General features: G+C 45.1%; 1 protein-coding gene across 1 annotated transcript in view; it reads right to left on the bottom strand.

Annotated features, from left to right (window-relative positions):
- Positions 1–21,211, bottom strand: part of LOC138528565 (erythroblast NAD(P)(+)--arginine ADP-ribosyltransferase-like) — a 175,549-nt gene that overhangs the window by 86,110 nt on the left and 68,228 nt on the right. The window contains exon 3 of the mRNA XM_069640335.1: positions 13,825–14,566. Within this exon, the coding sequence (XP_069496436.1) occupies positions 13,825–14,566 (742 nt within the window). The remainder of the gene's footprint in view (positions 1–13,824; positions 14,567–21,211) is intronic.

The following is a 21,211-nucleotide window of genomic DNA, read 5'->3' as shown; positions in this document are numbered from 1 at the left end:
CTGCAATATGTGCTGTACGATTGTAGCAAGAGGTTCTCTGAGTTTACTTTGCTTTGATGCGGTATTTTTGTGCATTTATGTTCTTTAATCTGTTACTTGTTTGTATCTGGCCTATTAATTTGATTTCTACTGTTTGTTTTACTGTGTACAATACACTCCAGTCTTCTGGTAAGAGGGTGATCGACAACAGTACTGAATAAAGTAATTAGAAGGGAGGGGAAGAGGAGAACAGAAGAAGAGAGAAAGGGAGTGGAGATAACTTGACTAGAGGGTAGGAGAGGAAAAGGGATTGGGAGCAGGGATGGCAGGAGAGGAGGAATGGAAAGTAAACTGAAGACGGTAGCGAAGAAGTCCCCAGAGGGCAAGAGACAGAGGTAAGACATGATGGGGGGAGATGAAAGGAGAGGTAACAGACAACAGGAGAGCATGAGAAGAGTGAGGAGAAAGGAAAATAATTATATATAATTAATCAGCCAGGCAGAGAGGAGATGGCAGAGGAAAATGTGAGAGGAATGGGGGCAGAAAGAAAGAGCAAACTAGAGGAAAGTAAGAAATGGGAGGTTTTGGCACAGCAGGGGCTCCATTGCACAAACCATATGTGCAGCAGAAGTGATGTCACACTGCACTCCATCCTAAATGACATTAGAATAAGTGGCGTTGTGTGCATTTACTGAATTTGTGTCGAAAGCCTGAAGATTGTAGTAGATTCATAACCAGTGATTGATTACAGATGCATGCAAGCAGCTGATGAGCTAATGACCTAATAGGCTAATGGCACACAACCCTAAAAAGGATCATTGGTAAGTCACAGAATGTGTGCTCGCCACTCGAGTAAGAAATGGCGTGCTGTGTGAGGAACTGCCACTCCGGCAAGTGGCAAGTAACTTTTATGCCTGGCTTGTAGATTGCAACTTCAATAGCTCTATAGATTGTGCCACCAGATTGGATGCCTAACACTATATAGTGGTTGCAGGCAACTATAGGGGTAGCAACTGCTTCCCTGCCCAGATGCAAAACTACACTAAATAAGTGGAGAAGAGTTGTGTTGCGGAGGTGTGCATGAGACAGAATGCAAATACCTCAGTGAAAACGACCTGTTTTCCTACAAATTGCTCTGCAGTTAAACAACACAAGGCGTGTAGGCAATATTGACTCGCAGAAAATGGTCTCATTGGCACACAAGTGGCTAATGTATCATAGTGAAAATAGCACTGCCTTGCACGTGTGATCTTGTGACACTTGGCTGAAAAGCAGGTTGTGGGAAACTATAGAACTTTTAATGCCAGAAAGCCACGTGTAGTAGGGCTCTTGCTCTTTAACATAACAAGAGGTATTACCCGGTTATAAGTGATCTTACCTACCACAATTACAGAGTGGTAAATTTCATTGCGGACAAAATAACGAAAAACACCAATTTGTTAAAACATTTAATTTGGGGGGTTTCCCCCCAAACCCCTTACTTTTTACCCTTATAACGTCACCCCAACTCCTCCCCGACCCATTGTAACCCCTTTACCCCTCTAGCCTTTATTTATTTAATTCAGGTTTGCAGTTTTTTCGGTATTATGGTCCACTCTGACATTTACCACTCTGTAATGTTTTAGACATCTTGACTGGATGCTGCATAACCCTCATTCAACTATTCAGTGGTAAGAGAGCGTAATCTACATAGTGCCATGTGATATCGCTAGATATTGCCTTTACATAGCATGCCCTTGCACCCTATGCCAGGTGTTGCCATTGCATTTCAGGTAGTCCCATCAAATGCCCAGGAACCCCATCCTATGCCAGGTTCAACATGAAATTCAGAGGTACTCAGACCCCATTCCACAAGGTCCTACCAAGATGTCCTGGTACATAGTTATACCCATCGAATTCCCTGTATCTGTCTCAGGATCCAGGCATTGTCATTAAAAGCGATGTCCTTAGACCACAGGGAACTCTCTGCATATTCTGGGAATGCCCATCAAATGCCCAGGTATTCATAGTGGCATGACTACCAAATGGCAAGGTGCACACCTAGCTATACTCCTCGAATGCCCCCTGGTGGTCACATCATATCACAGGTTTTGCCATCCAATGGGATATACTCGTATCATATTCTAATCATTGCCATGAAATGCCAAGATCTCTCATGATACATGATGCGCTGCCATAACATGCCTTTGTACTCAAATGCTATGCCAGGCAGTCCCGCTGAAGGCCCGCGTGCCCATGCCACTGGTCGTTACACTCTTGCAGGACTGTTTCTGGTGATGTGAAGCTACCCATTCCTAGTACTGCCTTAATGGACTTTACAGCATTACTACCTGGCATGTGGCACCTGACAGTGCACATTAGTTCTGGGTGATAACTGACCTTGGACATGTACATGCTTAAAAAAGACCTATAGCTAAACATACGGACATGTCAGCCGCTGGGCACGTGGGACTGGCAAAGTCTACTAATGTGGGCAACGGTCAGATTTGCTGGGAGTGGATGTTGGGGACTAGCAATAACTGTTGCTCGACTTGCAGACACTGGCAATGTCTGTTTCCCTCTGGGGAACCCCCAGATCAAATATTCAATATAAACATATTACTCTTAGAAACAATGTGCTGCTTAAATGCACCAGTCCTAAAATGTCCCAGAGGTGGTGCAGGGGGCTGGCAGGGATTGGGGGGCAGGGGGACTGGCCACCCCATCCCCTGGCTCTCCCCTGGTGTCCAGTGCACCCCCACAGCCTCCCGCTGGCACCCTATTATCCGCTGCCCCTGGCACCAAAAGCTGCCTCGGCCAACAGGTACATCATAAGGGTTTAGGCCAGTACTACTGGACTACTGTGCTTCAATAGCCCCCAATTACCACTTAATCCCAAATTAATTAGTTGGGTTGAAAATTGCCAGGGCCTAGTAAAATGTTGTTCAAATACCAACAGGTTTAAGGACATTTTCATGGTACAAAGTCCATTCCAAATTGTATGTTACACATCCCACACTAATAATACATATTTTGCGTGACGAACTCCACTGCCAAATTAGGGCTCCGTATTTTCAGCAAGAGCGGTGTATATTTATGGCAGGCCGGTTACACCTTGGAAATATGAGGGATGTCCACAACCCATATTCTACACGGAGGCTTCCTGGCCATTCTGCATTACATTGATGAAGGGATCATCAGGCATTTGATGGGAATACCTGGCATATCATGTGAGTTGCTAGCATTTGATGGGAGTAGCTGGCATATCACTAGAGCTGCTACATTTAATGGGAATACCTGGCATATCACGTGAGTAGCTGATATTTGATGGAAATACCTGGCATATCATGTGAGTAGCTGGCATTTGATGGAAATACCTGGCATATCATGTGAGTAGCTTGCATTTGATGGGAGTAGCTGGCATATCATGTGAGTAGCTTGCATTTGATGTGAGTAGTTAGCATATCATCTACGTAGCTTGCATTTGATGGAAATACCTGGCATATCATGTAGGTAGCTTGCATTTGATGGGAGTAGTTGGCATATCATGTGAGTAGCTTGCATTGATGGAAATACCTGGCATATCATGTGCGTAGCTGGTATTTGCTGGGATTTTGGTATACCATGTGAGTATCTGGCATTTGATGGGAATACCTGGCATATCACATAAGTAGCTAGCATTTAATGAGGATAGTTGGCATATCATGTGAGTAGCTTGCATTTGATGAGAGCACCTGCCATATTGTGTGAGTAGCTTGCATTTGATGGGAACACCTGCCATATCATGTGAGTAGCTTGCATTTGATGGGAGTAGTTGACATATCATGTGAGTAGCTGGCATTTGATGGAAATACCTGGCATATCATGTGCGTAGCTGGCCTTTGATGGAAATGCCTGGCATATCATGTGAGTAGCTGGTATTTGCTGGTATTTTGATATACCATGTGAGTAGTTGGCATTTGATGGGAATACCTGGCATATCACATAAGTAGCTAGCATTTAATGGGAATACCTGGCATATCATTGAGTAGCTTGCATTTGATTAGTGCACCTGCCATATCGCGTGAGTAGCTTGTATTTGATGGGAACACCTGCCATATCATGTGAGTAGCTTGTATTTGATGGGAGTAGGTGACATATCATGTGCGTAGCTGGCATTTGAGGGAAATACCTGGCATATCATGTGAGTAGCTGGTATTTGATGGGAGTAGTTGGCATATTACTTGAGCTGCTGCCATTTGTTAGGAATACCTGGCATATCACGTGAGTAACTTGTACTTGATGGGATTACCTGGCATATAATGTGCGTAGCTTGCATTTGATGGAAATACCTGGCATATCATGTGAGTAGCTGGTATTTGATGGGATTTTGTCATATCATGTGAGTAGCTGGTATTTGATGGGATTTTGGTATATCATGTGAGAAGCTGGCATTTGATGGGAATACCTGGCATATCACATAAATAGCTAGCATTTAATTGGGATAACTGGCATATCATGTGAGCAGCTGGCATTTGATGGGAACACCTGGCATATCATGTAAGTAGCTGGCATTTGATGGGAGTAGTTGGCATATCACGTGAGTAACTGGTACTTGATGGGATTACCTGGCATATCATGTAAATAGCTTGCATTTGATGGAAATCCCTGGCATATCATGTGAGTAGCTGACATTTGATGGAAATACCTGCATATCATGTGAGTAGCTGGTATTTCCTGGGATTTTGGTACACCATGTAAGTAGCTGGCATTTGAGGGAATACCTGGCATATCACATAAGTAGCTAGCATTTAATGGGAATACCTGGCATATCACTGAGTAGCTTGCATTTGATTAGTGCACCTGCCATATCGTGTGAGTAGCTTGTATTTGATGGGAGTAGGTGACATATCATGTGCGTAGCTGGCATTTGAGGGAAATACCTGGCACATCATGTGAGTAGCTGGTATTTGATGGGAGTAGTTGGCATATCATGTGCGTAGCTTGCATTTGATGGAAATACCTGGCATATCATGTGAGTAGCTGGTATTTGCTGGGATTTTGGTATACCATGTGAGTAGCTGGAATTTGATAGGAATAACTGGCATATCACATAACTAGCTAGCATTTAATGAGGATACCTGGCATATCATGTGAGTAGCTTGCATTTGATGAGCGCACCTGCCATATCGTGTGAGTAGCTTGCATTTGATGGGAACACCTGCCATATCATGTGAGTAGCTTGCGTTTGATGGGAGTAGTTGACATATAATGTGAGTAGCTACCATTTGATGGAAATGCCTGGCATATCATGTCAGTAGCTGCATTTGCTGGGATTTTGGTATACCATGTGAGTAGCTGGCATTTGATGGGAATACCTGGCATATCACATAAGTAGCTAGCATTTAATGAGGATACCTGGCATATCATGTGAGTAGCTTGCATTTGATGAGAGCACCTGCCATATCGTGTGAGTAGCTTGCATTTGATGGGAACACCTACCATATCATGTGAGTAGCTTGCATTTGATGGGAGTAGGTGACATATCATATGCGTAGCTGGCATTTGAGGGAAATACCTGGCATATCACATAAGTAGCTAGCATTTAATGTGAATACCTGCCAAATCATTGAGTAGCTTGCATTTGATTAGTGCACCTGCCATATCGCGTGAGTAGCTTGTATTTGATGGGAACACCTGCCATACCATGTGAGTAGCTTGTATTTGATGGGAGTAGGTGACATATCATGTGCGTAGCTGGCATTTGAGGGAAATACCTGGCATATCATGTGAGTAGCTGGTATTGGATGGGAGTAGTTGGCATATTACTTGAGCTGCTTCCATTTGTTAGGAATACCTGGCATATCACGTGAGTAACTGGTACTTGATGGGATTACCTGGCATATCATGTGCGTAGCTTGCATTTGATGGAAATACCTGGCATATCATGTGAGTAGCTGGTATTTGATGGGATTTTCGCATATCATGTGAATAGCTGGTATTTGATGGGATTTTGGTATATCATGTGAGAAGCTGGCAATTGATGGGAATACCTGGCATATCACATAAGTAGCTAGAATTTAATGGGGATACCTGGCATATCATGTGAGTAGCTGGCATTTGATGGGAACACCTTGCATATCATGCAAGTAGCTGGCATTTGATGGGAGTAGTTGGCATATCACATGAGTAACTGGTATTTGATGGGATTACCTGGCATATCATATAAATAGCTTGCGTTTGATGGAAATACCTGGCATATCATGTGAGTAGCTGGCATTTGATGGAAACACCTGGCATATCATGTGCATAGCTGGCATTTGATGGAAATACCTGGCATATCATGGGAGTAGCTGGTATTTTCAGGGATTTTGGTATACCATGTGAGTAGCTGGCATTTGATGGGAATACCTGGAATATCACTTAAGTAGCTAGCATTTAATGAGGATACCTGGCATATCATGTGAGTAGCTTGCATTTGATGAGAGGACCTGCCATATTGTGTGAGTAGCTTGCATTTGATGGCAACACCTACCATATCATGTGAGTAGCTTGCATTTGATGGGAGTAGTTGACATATCATGTGAGTAGCTGGCATTTGATGGAAATACATGGCATATCATGTGCGTAGCTGGCCTTTGATGGAAATGCCTGGCATATCATGTGAGTAGCTGGTATTGGATGGGAGTAGTTGGCATATTACTTGAGCTGCTGCCATTTGTTAGGAATACCTGGCATATCACGTGAGTAACTGGTACTTGATGGGATTACCTGGCATATCATGTGCGTAGCTTGCATTTGATGGAAATACCTGGCATATCACATAAGTAGCTAGCATTTAATGGGAATACCTGGCATATCATGGAGTAGCATGCATTTGATTAGTGCACCTGCCATTTCGTGTGAGTAGCTTGTATTTGATGGGAACACCTACCATATCAAGTGAGTAGCTTGTATTTGATGGGATTTTGGTATACCATGTGAGTAGCTGGCATTTGATGGGAATACCTGGCATATCACATAAGTAGCTAGCATTTAATGGGAATACCTGGCATATCATTGAGTAGCTTGCATTTGATTAGTGCACCTGCCATATCGTGTGAGTAGCTTGTATTTAATGGGAGTAGGTGACATATCATGTGCGTAGCTGGCATTTGAGGGAAATACCTGGCATATCATGTGAGTAGCTGGTATTTGATGGGAGTAGTTGGCATATTACTTGAGCTGCTGCCATTTGTTAGGAATACCTGGCATATCACGTGAGTAACTGGTACTTGATGGGATTACCTGGCATATCATGTGCGTAGCTTGAATTTGATGGAAATAACTGGCATATTATGTGAGTAGCTGGTATTTGATGGGATGTTGACATATCATGTGAGTAGCTGGTATTTGATGGCATTTTGGTATATCATGTGAGAAGCTGGCATTTGATGGGAACACCTGGCATATCATGTAAGTAGCTGGCATTTGATGGGAGTAGTTGGCATATCACGTGAGTAACTGGTACTTGATGGGATTAGCTGGCATATCATGGAAATAGTTTGCATTTGATGGAAATACCTGGCATATCATGTGCATAGCTGGCATTTGATGGAAATACCTGGCATATCATGTGAGTAGCTGGTATTTGATGGGATTTTGGTATACCATGTGAGTAGCTGGCAATTGATGGGAATACCTGGCATATCATTGAGTAGCTTGCATTTGATTAGTGCACCTGCCAAATCGCGTGAGTAGCTTGTATTTGATGGGAACACCTGCCATATCATGTGAGTAGCTTGTATTTGATGGGAGTAATTGACATATCATGTGCGTAGCTGGCATTTGAGGGAAATACCTGGCATATCATGTGAGTAGCTGGTATTGGATGGGAGTAGTTGGCATATTACTTGAGCTGCTGCCATTTGTTAGGAATACCTGGCATATCACGTGAGTAACTGGTACTTGATGGGATTACCTGGCATATCATGTGCGTAGCTTGCATTTGATGGAAACACCTGGCATAGCATGTGAGAAGCTGGCATTTGATGGGAATACCTGGCATATCACATAACTAGATAGCATTTAATGGGGATACCTGGCATATCATGTGAGCAGCTGGCATTTGATGGGAACACCTTTCATATCATGTAAGTAGCTGGCATTTGATGGGAGTAGTTGGCATATCACGTGAGTAACTGGTACTTGATGGGATTAGCTGGCATATCATGGAAATAGTTTGCATTTGATGGAAATACCTGGCATATCATGTGCATAGCTGGCATTTGATGGAAACACCTGGCATATCATGTGCATAGCTGGCATTTGATGGAAATACCTGGGATATCATGGGAGTAGCTGGTATTTCCTGGGATTTTGGTATATCATGTGCGTAGCTGGCATTTAATGGGAATACCTGGCATATCATTGAGTAGCTGGTATTTGATGGGAGTGGTTGGCATATTACTTGAGCTGCTGCCACTTGTTAGGAATACCTGGCATATCACGTGAGTAACTGGTACTTGATGGAGGTAGTTGGCATATCATGTGCATAGCTTGCATTTGATGGAAATACCTGGCATATCATGTGAGTAGCTTGCATGTGATGGGAGTAGTTGGCATATCATGTGCATAGCTTGCATTTGATGGAAATACCTGGCATATCATATGAGTAGCTGGTATTTGCTGGGATTTGGTATACCATGTGAGTAGCTGGCATTTGATGGGAATACCTGGCATATCACTTAAGTAGCTAGCATTTAATGAGGATACCTGGCATATCATGTGAGTAGCTTGCATTTGATGAGAGCACCTGCCATATCGTGTGAGTAGCTTGCATTTGATGGGAACACCTACCATATCATGTGAGTAGCTTGCATTTGATGGGAGTAGTTGACATATCATGTGAGTAGCTGACATTTGATGGAAACACATGGCATATCATGTGCGTAGCTGGCCTTTGATGGAAATGCCTGGCATATCATGTGAGTAGCTGGTATTTGCTGGGATTTTGGTATACCATGTGAGTAGCTGGCATTTGATAGGAATACCTGGCATATCACATAAGTAGCTAGCATTTAATGGGAATACCGGGCATATCATTGAGTGGCATGCATTTGATTAGTGCACCTGCCATATCGCGTGAGTAGCTTGTATTTGATGGGAACACCTACCTGCCATATCGCGTGAGTAGCTTGTATTTGATGGGAACACCTACCATATGATGTGAGTAGCTTGTATTTGATGGGATTTTGGTATACCATGTGAGTAGCTGGTATTTGATGGGAATACCTGGCATATCACATAAGTAGCTAGCATTTAATGGGAATACCTGGCATATCATTGAGTAGCTTGCATTTGATTAGTGCACCTGCCATATCGTGTGAGTAGCTTGTATTTGATGGGAGTAGGTGACATATTATGTGCGTAGCTGGCATTAGAGGGAAATACCTGGCATATCATGTGAGTAGCTGGTATTTGATGGGAGTAGTTGGCATATTACTTGAGCTGCTGCCATTTGTTAGGAATACCTGGCATATCACGAGAGTAACTGGTACTTGATGGGATTACCTGGCATATCATGTACGTAGATTGCATTTGATGGAAATAACTGGCATATCATGTGAGTAGCTGGTATTTGATGGGATGTTGGCATATCATGTGAGTAGCTGGTATTTGATGGCATTTTGGTATATCATGTTAGAAGCTGGCATTTGATTGGGACACCTGGCATATCATGTAAGTAGCTGGCATTTGATGGGAGTAGTTGGCATATCACGTGAGTAACTGGTACTTGATGGCATTACCTGGCATATCATGTAAATAGCTTGCATTTGATAGAAATACCTGGCATATCATGTGAGTAGCTGACATTTGATGGAAATACCTGGCATATCATGTGAGTAGCTGGTATTTCCTGGGATTTTGGTACACCATGTAAGTAGCTGGCATTTGAGGGAATACCTGGCATATCACATAAGTAGCTAGCATTTAATGGGAATACCTGGCATATCACTGAGTAGCCTGCATTTGATTAGTGCACCTGCCATATCGTGTGAGTAGCTTGTATTTGATGGGAGTAGGTGACATATCATGTGCGCAGCTGGCATTTGAGGGAAATACCTGGCACATCATGTGAGTAGCTGGTATTTGATGGGAGTAGTTGGCATATCATGTGCGTAGCTTGCATTTGATGGAAATACCTGGCATATCATGTGAGTAGCTGGTATTTGCTGGGATTATGGTATACCATGTGAGTAGCTGGCACTTGATGGGAATACCTGGCATATCACATAAGTAGCTAGCATTTAATGTGAATACCTGCCATATCATTGAGTAGCTTGCATTTGATTAGTCCACCTGCCATATCGCGTGAGTAGCTTGTATTTGATGGGAACACCTGCCATATCATGTGAGTAGCTTGTATTTGATGGGAGTAGGTGACATATCATGTGGGTAGCTGGCATTTGAGGGAAATACCTGGCATATCATGTGAGTAGCTGGTATTGGATGGGAGTAGTTGGCATATTACTTGAGCTGCTGCCATTTGTTAGGAATACCTGCCATATCACGTGAGTAACTGGTACTTGATGGGATTACCTGGCATATCATGTGCGTAGCTTGCATTTGATGATAGCGCCTGCCATATCATGTGAGTAGCTTGCATTTGATGGGAACACCTACCATATCATGTGAGTAGCTTGTATTTGATGGGAGTAGTTGACATATCATGTGAGTAGCCGGCATTTGATGGAAACACATGGCATATCATGTGCGTAGCTGGCCTCTGATGGAAATGCCTGGCATATCATGTGAGTAGCTCGTATTTGCTGGGATTTTGGTATACCATGTGAGTAGCTGGCATTTGATGGGAATACCTGGCATATCACATACGTAGCTAGCATTTAATGGGAATACCTTGCATATCATTGAGTAGCTTGCATTTGATTAGTGCACCTGCCATATCGTGTAAGTAGCTTGTATTTGATGGGAGTAGGTGACATATCATGTGAGTAGCTTGTATTTGATGGGTTTTTGGTATACCATGTGAGTAGCTGGCATTTGATGGGAATACCTGGCATATCACATAATTAGCTAGCATTTAATGGTAATACCTGGCATATCATTGAGTAGCTTGCATTTGATTAGTGCCCCTGCCATATCATGTGAGTAGCTTGTATTTGATGGGAGTAGGTGACATATCATATGCGTAGCTGGCATTTGAGGGAAATACCTGGCATATCATGTGAGTAACTGGTATTTGATGGGAGTAGTTGGCATATTACTTGAGCAGCTGCCATTTGTTAGGAATACCTGGCATATCACGTGAGTAACTGGTACTTGATGGGATTACCTGGCATGTCATGTGCGTATCTTGCATTTGATGGAAATAACTGGCATATCATGTGAGAAGCTGGCATTTGATGGGAACACCTGGCATATCATGTAAGTAGCTGGCAGTTGATGGGAGTAGTTGGCATATCACATGAGTAACTGGTACTTGATGGGATTACCTGGCATATCATGGAAATAGCTTGCATTTGATGGAAATACCTGGCATATCATGTGCATAGCTGGCATTTGATGGAAATACCTGGCATATCATGTGAGTAGCTGGTATTTTATGGGATTTTGGTATACCATGTGAGTAGCTGGCATTTGATGGGAATACCTGGCATATCACATAAGTAGCTAGCATTTAAAGGGAATACCTGTCATATCATTGAGTAGCTTGCATTTGATAAGTGCACCTGCCATATCGCGTGAGTAGCTTGTATTTGATGGGAACACCTGCCATATCATGTGAGTAGCTTGTATTTGATGGGAGTAGGTGACATATCATGTGCGTAGCTGGCATTTGATGGAAACACATGGCATATCATGTGCCTAGCTGGCCTTTGATGGAAATGCCTGGCATGTCATGTGAGTAGCTGGAATTTGCTGGGATTTTGGTATACCATGTGAGTAGCTGGCATTTGATGGGAATACCTGGCATATCACATAAGTAGCTAGCATTTAAAGGGAATACCTGGCATATCATTGAGTAGCATGCATTTGATTAGTGCACCTGCCGTATCTCGTGAGTAGCTTGTATTTGATGGGATTTTGGTATACCATGTGAGTAGCTGGCATTTGATGGGAATACCTGGCATATCACATAAGTAGCTAGCATTTAATGGGAATACCTGGCATATCACTGAGTAGCTTGCATTTGATTAGTGTACCTGCCATATCGTGTGAGTAGCTTGTATTTGATGGGAGTAGGTGACATATCATGTGCGTAGCTGGCATTTGAGGGAAATACCTGGCATATCATGTGAGTAGCTCGTATTTGATGGGAGTAATTGGCATATTACTTGAGCTGCTGCCATTTGTTAGGAATACCTTGGATATCACGTGAGTAACTGGTACTTGATGGGATTACCTGGCATATCATGTGCGTAGCTTGCATTTGATGGAAATACCTGGCATATCATGTGAGTAGCTGGTATTTGATGGGAATGCCCGGTATATCATGTGAGAAGCTGGCATTTGATGGGAATACCTGGCATATCACATAAGTAGCTAGCATTTAATGGGGATACCTGGCATATCATGTGAGTAGCTTGCATTTGGTGGGTGCACCTGCCATACCAAGTGGCTTTGGATGGGAACACCTGCTATATCATGTGAGTAGCTGGCATTTGATTGGGGTAAAAAAAAAATAACCAGGGCGGGCTGTTCTGAGAATATATTTACACTTATAGTGTCAAGTGACTTGCCAGCTGGTGCAAATGATCCATCCTTAAGTAGGATCTGTTTTTAGATGTTCCTAGTGTCTAGTCTAATTTATCACATGGGTTTCTTCTTTCTATCAATGGGCCTCATTACGACCCTGGCGGTAAGGGGTTAGCGCCAGCGTTAGCTGCGCCGACCCCTTACCGCCAATTACGAGGTCCCTTAGCGCCATGGCGCTTTTAACACCTGCTTTTAGCAGGTGTTAAAATCCATGGCGCTAAGGGACCATGGAGTTAATTACGCCACCGTAATTTACGGTGGCGTAATTAACGCCTTCCCCACTCCCATTATGCCCTATGGGGCAAAAATGGGAATGGGGAAGGGTAAATGGGGATTGGGGACTTACCGCCCCGCCGACCTCGGAATGGGGCGGTAAGTCCGCCAACCACCATGGCGTAAACGTAGTTTACGCCATGGTGGTAAAGTCACGGCCCAGGCGGTAACTTACCGCCTGGGTCGTAATGAGGCCCAATGTGTTCTAGTGTACTGGATGTTCCTGCATGGCCCCATCTGGTTTACAAAGCCATGACTTGGACATGCGCTAATATTTTGTAACCCTATAGCTTTTAATTAATTTTGTGCTAAAAAACCCAATTTATTTCAATGTGTGGTTTTTAACTTGTGATAAATTTGACGACAGAGGGGCAGATTCTCAAAAAAAGGGCACATGAAAGGAGTGCAGGGAATTCCCTCGTTTCATTTGCGATATTTTCATAAATGATCAGGTCACCTTATGCACAAAGGTGTTCTGGAGCACTTATGGAGGGGATGAACAGTGGTGCAAAGATGCGCTTTCCAGCCCCCTTGCATACATTTAGTGATGGGAGGGCGTGACGGGACCCTTAAGCTGAATCTTCTTCTCTTGCTATATTCCAGGTATCTGTGGAATTAGATTGACCCATCTCACAGCCCTCTTATCCTTTTTTGTCAAGCATTTTTTCCAGGACATATATATGATGCATTAAAGTGACCCGCTAGGAAGAAAGGGATATTGACCCAGCAATGGTGACTCTCAACCTACCTTTTAGATATTCGCAGTTGTAGACGCTGAGCTTATCCACGGAGTGACCCGCTTGAAAAAAGTGATATTGACCCTGCAAGACATCGCCATGGGGACTCTCAACCTACCTTTCAGATATTCGCAGTTGTAGAGGCTGAGCTTATCCACGGAGTGAAGGTGGACCAGATTTTGCTTCGGCGTTCGAGTGAAATTCATCACCATGAATTTCTCGAAGGGCGGGATCAGCAATTCTTTGGTCTCTGGATAGGATGAGAAGTTCTTAATGTTGACTCCGTAGCACGTCTCTATCTCGAAGACTGTGTGTTGGCCAAACCTCAAGCCATTCCGTTGGCTGAGGGATGAGGAGACGAACTGTCCGAACCGGACAAGTTTCCCCTTCTTCGTTTTGTAGCGTATGTCCCTATATCCTCTGTACGCCTTAAAGCACCGTGGGGTCTCCTCCTGTGCTTCCAGTAGCTGGAGAGCTCTGGTCAAAAGAAAGTGGAGCGTTTTAAACTTAAAATTCTTTTGGTAATGTTCTGGAGATAGCCCACCTTCCCTGACGGCTTTGTTGAATGCTTTGTAAAGTTCCCCATGGGACGTGTACGCTAAGATGGCGATTGCATGCTCATCCCTGAAGCCGCTGGACAAGACTGTGGTGTGGTTCCTATTCTCCCATTTTGTTCTGGCAGCCTCCCAGCCCCTGGCAAAGTACTTGTTCTTTGCATACTCCGTCCTGTTCAACGCTGGGAGAGCTGCCTCCATAGCTTCTGCGCAACCTTCATATTGCTCGTCAAAGGCGGAGAGCCGCAAGTCGATTGTAGGCTCCAGTAAGAAGATGTCTCTTTTGTAAAGCTGATGACATGCCGTCTAGACAGGAGAAAATGCATAAGGCAAGGTTACTGCCCATTGCTACAGTAAATGAACACACAGGTTTCATGCATGCCCCATTCTCAGTCATCCGGGTACAGGTCCAACCCACAGCTAAACAGAAGGATAAGCACAATGTACACACACTGGTGCCAAACCACCCCAATTAGCTACGTTATTAGCACGGTGGAGCGCACAGATTCCAGTCATCAAGAACAGGGTGCTAATGAAACCATAGTCACTAGTCACGTGGAGACAGGAGTAGACCTAAAGAGAAAATATATTCAACCTAAAACCAGTCTCTCTGGTAAGCAATACCATTTCCGAATATCAGTCCCAACCTGAACCCACCAGATCAAATAGATTCAAGCCACATAATCAAAGCGCATCCCATACTAATCCTATCACCACCCATTACAGCAATTACCCCCATGTTCGGGCTTCGTATATGGCTGGTAATGGCCTGCCAGCCTATGCCTATGTAGGCCCGAGCGAGGACAAGTTGTTTTTTTGACAGGTTGGGTTGGCTTTTCATGTATATGTTAGAAGTCATGCCTCCCCGCCCCACCCCAACATTTTCAGCAAAGTTACTCCACTGTATGTATTGCACAAACCCAATCTGGAAAAAAACAAAGGTGGCCACCACCATAGAAAGCAGAAAAGGGACACATGCCCTTTTCTATTTCTATGGCCAGCTTGTGGGAATGGGGAGGGAGCATGTCGGATGAACCAGGAAGCATTGTGCCAGCAGGTACGTCCATGGTATGGGGATGGAAGGGGGGGGGGTGTTCAGTATGTCATCGGGGCTGGAGGGAAGGTGGGGAAGAAAAGGGACTGGGTAAGGGGTCAAGGAACGGCCAAAGGCTGAGAACAAATAAATATTGTGGCACCCGAGGAAAGGGCACAGGCAGACACTGGAAGTTTCTGCCTGCATTCCAGCCACGTGATTGGCTGCACGCCCTTCCAGAGTGTGAATAAGTGTGATGAGTCTGTCCATGCCTAATGACTTGGGCTTTGACAAGCTAATCTAAGATAACTCTGATCCCACTGCTAACTATTCAATGCCTCCATGCATATTACCGTTGCGTCAATAAACAAACCCTGGGTCAGTCCAACCAGATCATCCACTATTACTCATGCATGCCTATAGACTTTGACTATGATAAGAAAGCCCCGGATCACTCCAATCCAATCCCCATCAAGAAAAGATCTCCATACCTATAGACCTTGGCTCTGAAACGCCCAGATGACTCCAAGTCCATGTTCACCAAGTAATTCCCTTCATATCGATAGACCATGCCTCTGACAAGCAAACCCCAGATCACTCCAGCCATGTCATCATCAATTATATATCAATACACCTTGTCTACGAAAAGCACACTCCACCAGCCATTAAATAAGTCAATACCTACAGACTTTGGCCCTGATAGGCAAAATCCCAGTTCACTCTCAATGCATCACCCTGGGCTTTAAGTGGATCGGGCCTAACCGGGGCAGAGCCCTGGCAGGCTCCGAATATTGTCTTTGAGACAGGGCGATGGTGGGACCCCTGGAGTCCCCTGCTAACGGCAGTCCACCTGGCTCATTACAGGCAATGCTGTTTTTGTAAAGTGTGAGCTCTCTCGTGTCAGCGAGAGCTTCAGGCTTTAGAAAAAAAAGACTTGTCTTGTCATCGTGTCCCTGCATCTCTAGTGGAGGGGTGTCTGGTGGGGGTTGACAACACAATCAAAAGGCGAGGTGTTTTCTTTGTAAAGCCTAACACTGTTACGTGCAAGCGAGAACTTCAGGCTTTACAAAAAAGAAAAGTCCAGTGTTTCATTGGATCATCACCTTGGTGATTATCCCCACATCTCCAGTGAAAGGGGTGCCTGTCAGGGGGTCACCACCACAATTAAAAGACAAGGAAACACTTACCTGACCTGAATGGTGCCCGTTAGGCCACGGAGGCGTGGTTCTAATCATTATCTTTTCTCTCTTTTTAACAGACAGAACACTAGGTTTTCAGGCGCATACTCAGGCAAGGGTCAAAATAATTACTAAAATCCCTGCCTGGCTGCTCTGAGATAATCGCTTACCAAAATCCACAGAAGTCTTCGTGACTCTTTGGTATGTCGCTTGGAAGGATCATCCAATATGCGCCAACTTGCAATTTAGTGAAAAAAGACACTTTCAATCTTAAGGGTGATTTCAAATCAATGTAATTCTCAAAAATCTTGAATTCCAAATGTTGAATTGCTTAGTCTTAGAAAGTATCAACTTTTGTTTGTGACCTCTGCCAACATCTATTTGTCGCCACTTGGATAGTATCAACAGATTGTTGGTGGCCTCTATCAACATCTATTTAGAACCCCTACACGCGTTTCTCCAATTTGGGTCCAGTGGATCCCCAGGAGGTTTTTGTACAGTTGTCAGGGTGTCCTTCGTAGATTCCTGTGTGTTTTTAGTGGTTTTATCCTAGCTTCCAATATGTCTATTTGGGTTTATAGTGTCTTTTTCGAATGGCATTTTTTCGAATGCCATTATGTGGAAAAATGTTTTTTAAATGGAGGGGTTCCCCCTAAACCCCCTGTTTTTTTTAAAACACATTTTTTTACTTTTGAAACCACAAAAAATATTAAAAAATATAAAATAAAAAAATAATACATTCGAAATATTTTTTTTCGCCAACATTTTTTCTACATAATTGCATTTCAAAGAAATGCATTTGAAAAAATGACCGGATACCGTCTATTTGATATTGGTGGCATTTACCATAAAGGCTTGACCTCTTTAACATTTCCAAAGTCATCATTAATGTCTATTTCAACAGGACCATCATGGTTCAGGGTCCTCAACCCAACCTTCTTCTCTTTAATAGGCTCCTCCCTCGCCTCTCTAATCTTACCTCCCTCTCCGGCCAGGCTCACTTGCCTACTGTACCTTCCTCCTCCTCTACACTGGCCCCCTTGCCCACTACGCCTTCCTCCTAATCCTTTTTACAGGCACCTGGGCCCTGCCCTACTGTCCCGGCTCCCTTGTCGGCCTTGACTCCTCCTCCATCCACTACTATTCCTCTGGCCCTCATGCCACCCTCAGGGGGGACCAAGGTCCCATGCGCCCCCCGGCAGAAGACCTTTAAGGATGGCAAGCTGCTCCACATTGCCACCATTAACACTTGCTCTGCTGTAAAACACTCAACCGATATCTGCAACCTCCTCGAACTCATGGATCTTGATGTGCTCGCCATCACTGAGACATGGTTCAAGGATAGCTCGGTCACAAGCTTTGACACTCTTCTCCCTGAAGGCTAAACGATCCTCTCTGTGCCCAGGCTGAAGAAGGCAGCTGGTGGAGTAGCACTGATCTTCCCTGAATGGATACCTGTGCCTATTGTCCCTACTCAGGCTGACCCTTCTTCGAGTGCCTAGTCTGTAGGCTCTCACTCTCTCCTAAATCCTCTCTCCTCATGGCTACCTTCTATCGGCCTCCTGGACAGCTCACTCTCTTCCTTTCGGAATGAGCTGACCTAGTCTCTTCTCTACTCTCCTCTTCCTCTCCACCCCTCCTGTTGGGCAACCTCAACATCCATGTGGACTCTCCTGACTTGTCAGGACCTTTCCGCACCCTATGTGACTCCCTCTCCCTCTCTATTCTACCCTCTGGTCCATTCACACTGAGGGCCACACGTTAGATTCTCTCATCCCCACTGACATTCCACTCGCTATCCCTCTCACCATCTCTCTCTCTTGGACTGATCACTCCCTGCTACCAACTCACCTGAAGCTCTCCTCTCCGCTGGTTCCATGTAATAATGTCCCCACAAAAATATCGGCATGCAAAAATATTGCCGAAAAATGGCCGTTTTTTGTGGGGACATTATTGCATGGAACATTTTTTTTTTTTGGCTGCCTCTATCCCCATATATATGGTCACCCATATGATATCGCCACGACCTTTTCCCGGCGATATTATGTACGGCGACCATATATATATGGGGATAATATTACCTGATACCCTCTCCTCTGGCAGCAACTCAACCTGCACAGCCACTCGGCATCATGGTCACCAGACCCATGAAAAAAATGACAGTGGCCGCCTTTGCCTCCACCTACTCTCCTCCTCCCACTCCTGTGGCTGACTCCCACCCTGACAGGGCCCTCGCTATCCTTAATCTCTCTATCTCCAACACTCTTGATATTCTTGTCCTTGTCATAAGGGTCCGACTGAAGCCTTCCGAAAAGTGCAACTCTTGGTACAACTCCTACCTGGCTGGCCTTAAACGCAAGTGTAGGGCAGCTGAACGGGAATGGAATACGTCGGGTGGACCATCTGACAAACTGGCCTGCAGCCTCCTACAAAGGCAATATTCACTCTCCATCCACGGTAAAAAAAAAGAGTCTTTATTCAAGCCTGCACCTCCGCGGCATCAAACAACATCTATTTATTAATTTTTATTTATTTATTGTATTTATAACATGGACAAACTTTTCAAAGTCTCCAAGGAACTGGCCAATCCTGCAGCAGCCTCCTCATCTATCACTCCCACCCAGGACCTCCGCTTGGCCCTGACAGCACACTTCACCACAAAAACCCAAGACATCCCCTCCTCGCTTCAACCCACACAACAGCACACATCAGCACCCGTGTCTCCCTTGGCCTCACCTCCGCTTCCACTCTCCTCACTCCCTCCCGTCACACCTGATGAGGTTGGCAGACAAGTCCAGTCTATGAAGGCCTCACCCAAGCAAGTGGACCCTTGCCCTTCCAAACCCACCAAGGACAACATTGACTCCCTGGCACCAGTCTTGGCTGAACTTTGCAACTCTCCTTTTCCACTGGAGTTTTCCCAACTGCTCTTAAGCACTCCCTTGTGTACCCTCTGCTCAAGAAACCCTGTGCTGACCCTTCCATTCTGTCAAACTACCGCCCAATCTCCATCACTCCCTCCCTGGGCAAACTCCTGGAGAAGCTGGCTATCTCTCAGCTAAACCTCCACACGGAATCAATCAATTGTTTCCACGACTATCAGTCTGGCTTTAGAGCATCCAGAGGCACGGAAACTGCTCTTCTGAACACCTGTGAAGACCTGCTCTCAGATCTTGACACTAAGACTCCCTCTGTCCTCATTCTCCTTGATCTCTCCTCCGCCTTTGACATGGTTAACCGCAACATCCTGATCTCACAGTTTTGTGACACCCTGGAAATCACAGGTCGGCTCTGGCTTGGTTAACCTCTTTTCTCTCTGACCACCCATCCCAGGTCAAACTTGGTGAGAACTTCTCTCACCTATCACCCTCTCAACCTGTGCCTTTCCCCAGGGTTCTAACCTATCCCGCTGGTTCTTCAATGTCTACATGGCTGCCCTGGCACATGTGACTGCCCCTTTCACCTCTAATTTCCAGTGTTATGCGGATGATAAGCAACTCTCCTTCAGGCTCCCCTCAGCTGCCTCCTCCTCCTCCTCCTCCTCCTCCTCCTCCTCACTCATACCTGACTGTCTGTCCGCTATTTAGTCATGGTGTGCTGCCAACAACCTCTGTCTCAATGCCAGTAAAACTGAGATTGTTAGCATTGGGACGCCTGCACCCACTTTCCCCTCTCACTCTGGCCGGCCTCCCTTGGCCCTGCGCCCAGCCCCACCTTTGAGGCCAAAAACATTGGGATCATCTTCGACTACTCTCTCCTTCTCCTCTCACATTTCTGACATCTCAAAAAAGTCCAACTATCAACTACACCTCCTTAGAGGCACTCTACCTTTTCTCACTTTCCCCCAGTGGCTGTCATGATCTCTGCTTCCAAAAGGTCAGGGTTTTCCCAACTCCCTTGGAAGCAGATCCATAACCCAGGTTCCGAGTGCCAATCAGTCCCAATTGGGACCTTTTGGACCCAGTCCTGGCGCCAGTGGCACCAGGCTCATAAATATGCCCAGTCCCAGCGCTGGAAGCGCCGGGCTCATAATGCTTGGGTGGACTTACCTGCAGCAGACCATGCTGCTTACTTACCTGCCAGTTGAGCCTCTGATCCTCTTCTGTTTGGGACTACTTTTCCTGTTGGGTGGGGCAGGAGCCACTCCCTAGGTTCAGAACACTGGAACTCTTCTGGAAAGCAGGAACTCTTTTCTTACCTAGGCGAGGCTGTGGAAGGAGACACCTAAGCACTACAGGAGGCTATTTAAACCACACCCGATGGATGGATCTTGCTTTGCGTTATTCTGCATCCTCTGCAGCAGAACGCTCATCGTGTCTTCTGCATCTGATCCTGGGCCTAAGGGAAAAAGGCTTACCATCCTGAATCCAGTCTTCAGCAACACCTATAAAGACAAGAAAGAACAGGTTAGCATTACGGTCTTCAGTGACAGCTCTTCACTAACCTGGTCCATCGGCTGTCACCAACGCCTCGCGCTGCATTCCGACATCTGCAAGACAAAGGCTTACCTACTCTTCGTGCGCTCCGGAGGTCTTCACACTGCATTCCGGCATCTGAAAGACAAAAGCTTACCAACTCTTCGCACGCTCTGGAGGCCTTCGGCGCTGCATCCCGCATCTGAAAGACAAAACAAGGTGCGTTTAAAGACATTGGGGAACTTTAATACTCACGTGCCATTACTCCTTTCCACATCTAACCCAGTGGGTATTCCGGCACCCTGCAGCCGCTCCGAACTTGTAC

The sequence above is a fragment of the Ambystoma mexicanum genome, chromosome 7q (assembly GCF_040938575.1).
Source record: "Ambystoma mexicanum isolate Mex_15411 chromosome 7q, UKY_AmexF1_1, whole genome shotgun sequence".
Classification (NCBI taxonomy): domain Eukaryota; kingdom Metazoa; phylum Chordata; class Amphibia; order Caudata; family Ambystomatidae; genus Ambystoma; species Ambystoma mexicanum.
Note: the sequence above shows the minus strand (reverse complement) of the source record. Positions and strands in the feature narration are given on the sequence as shown.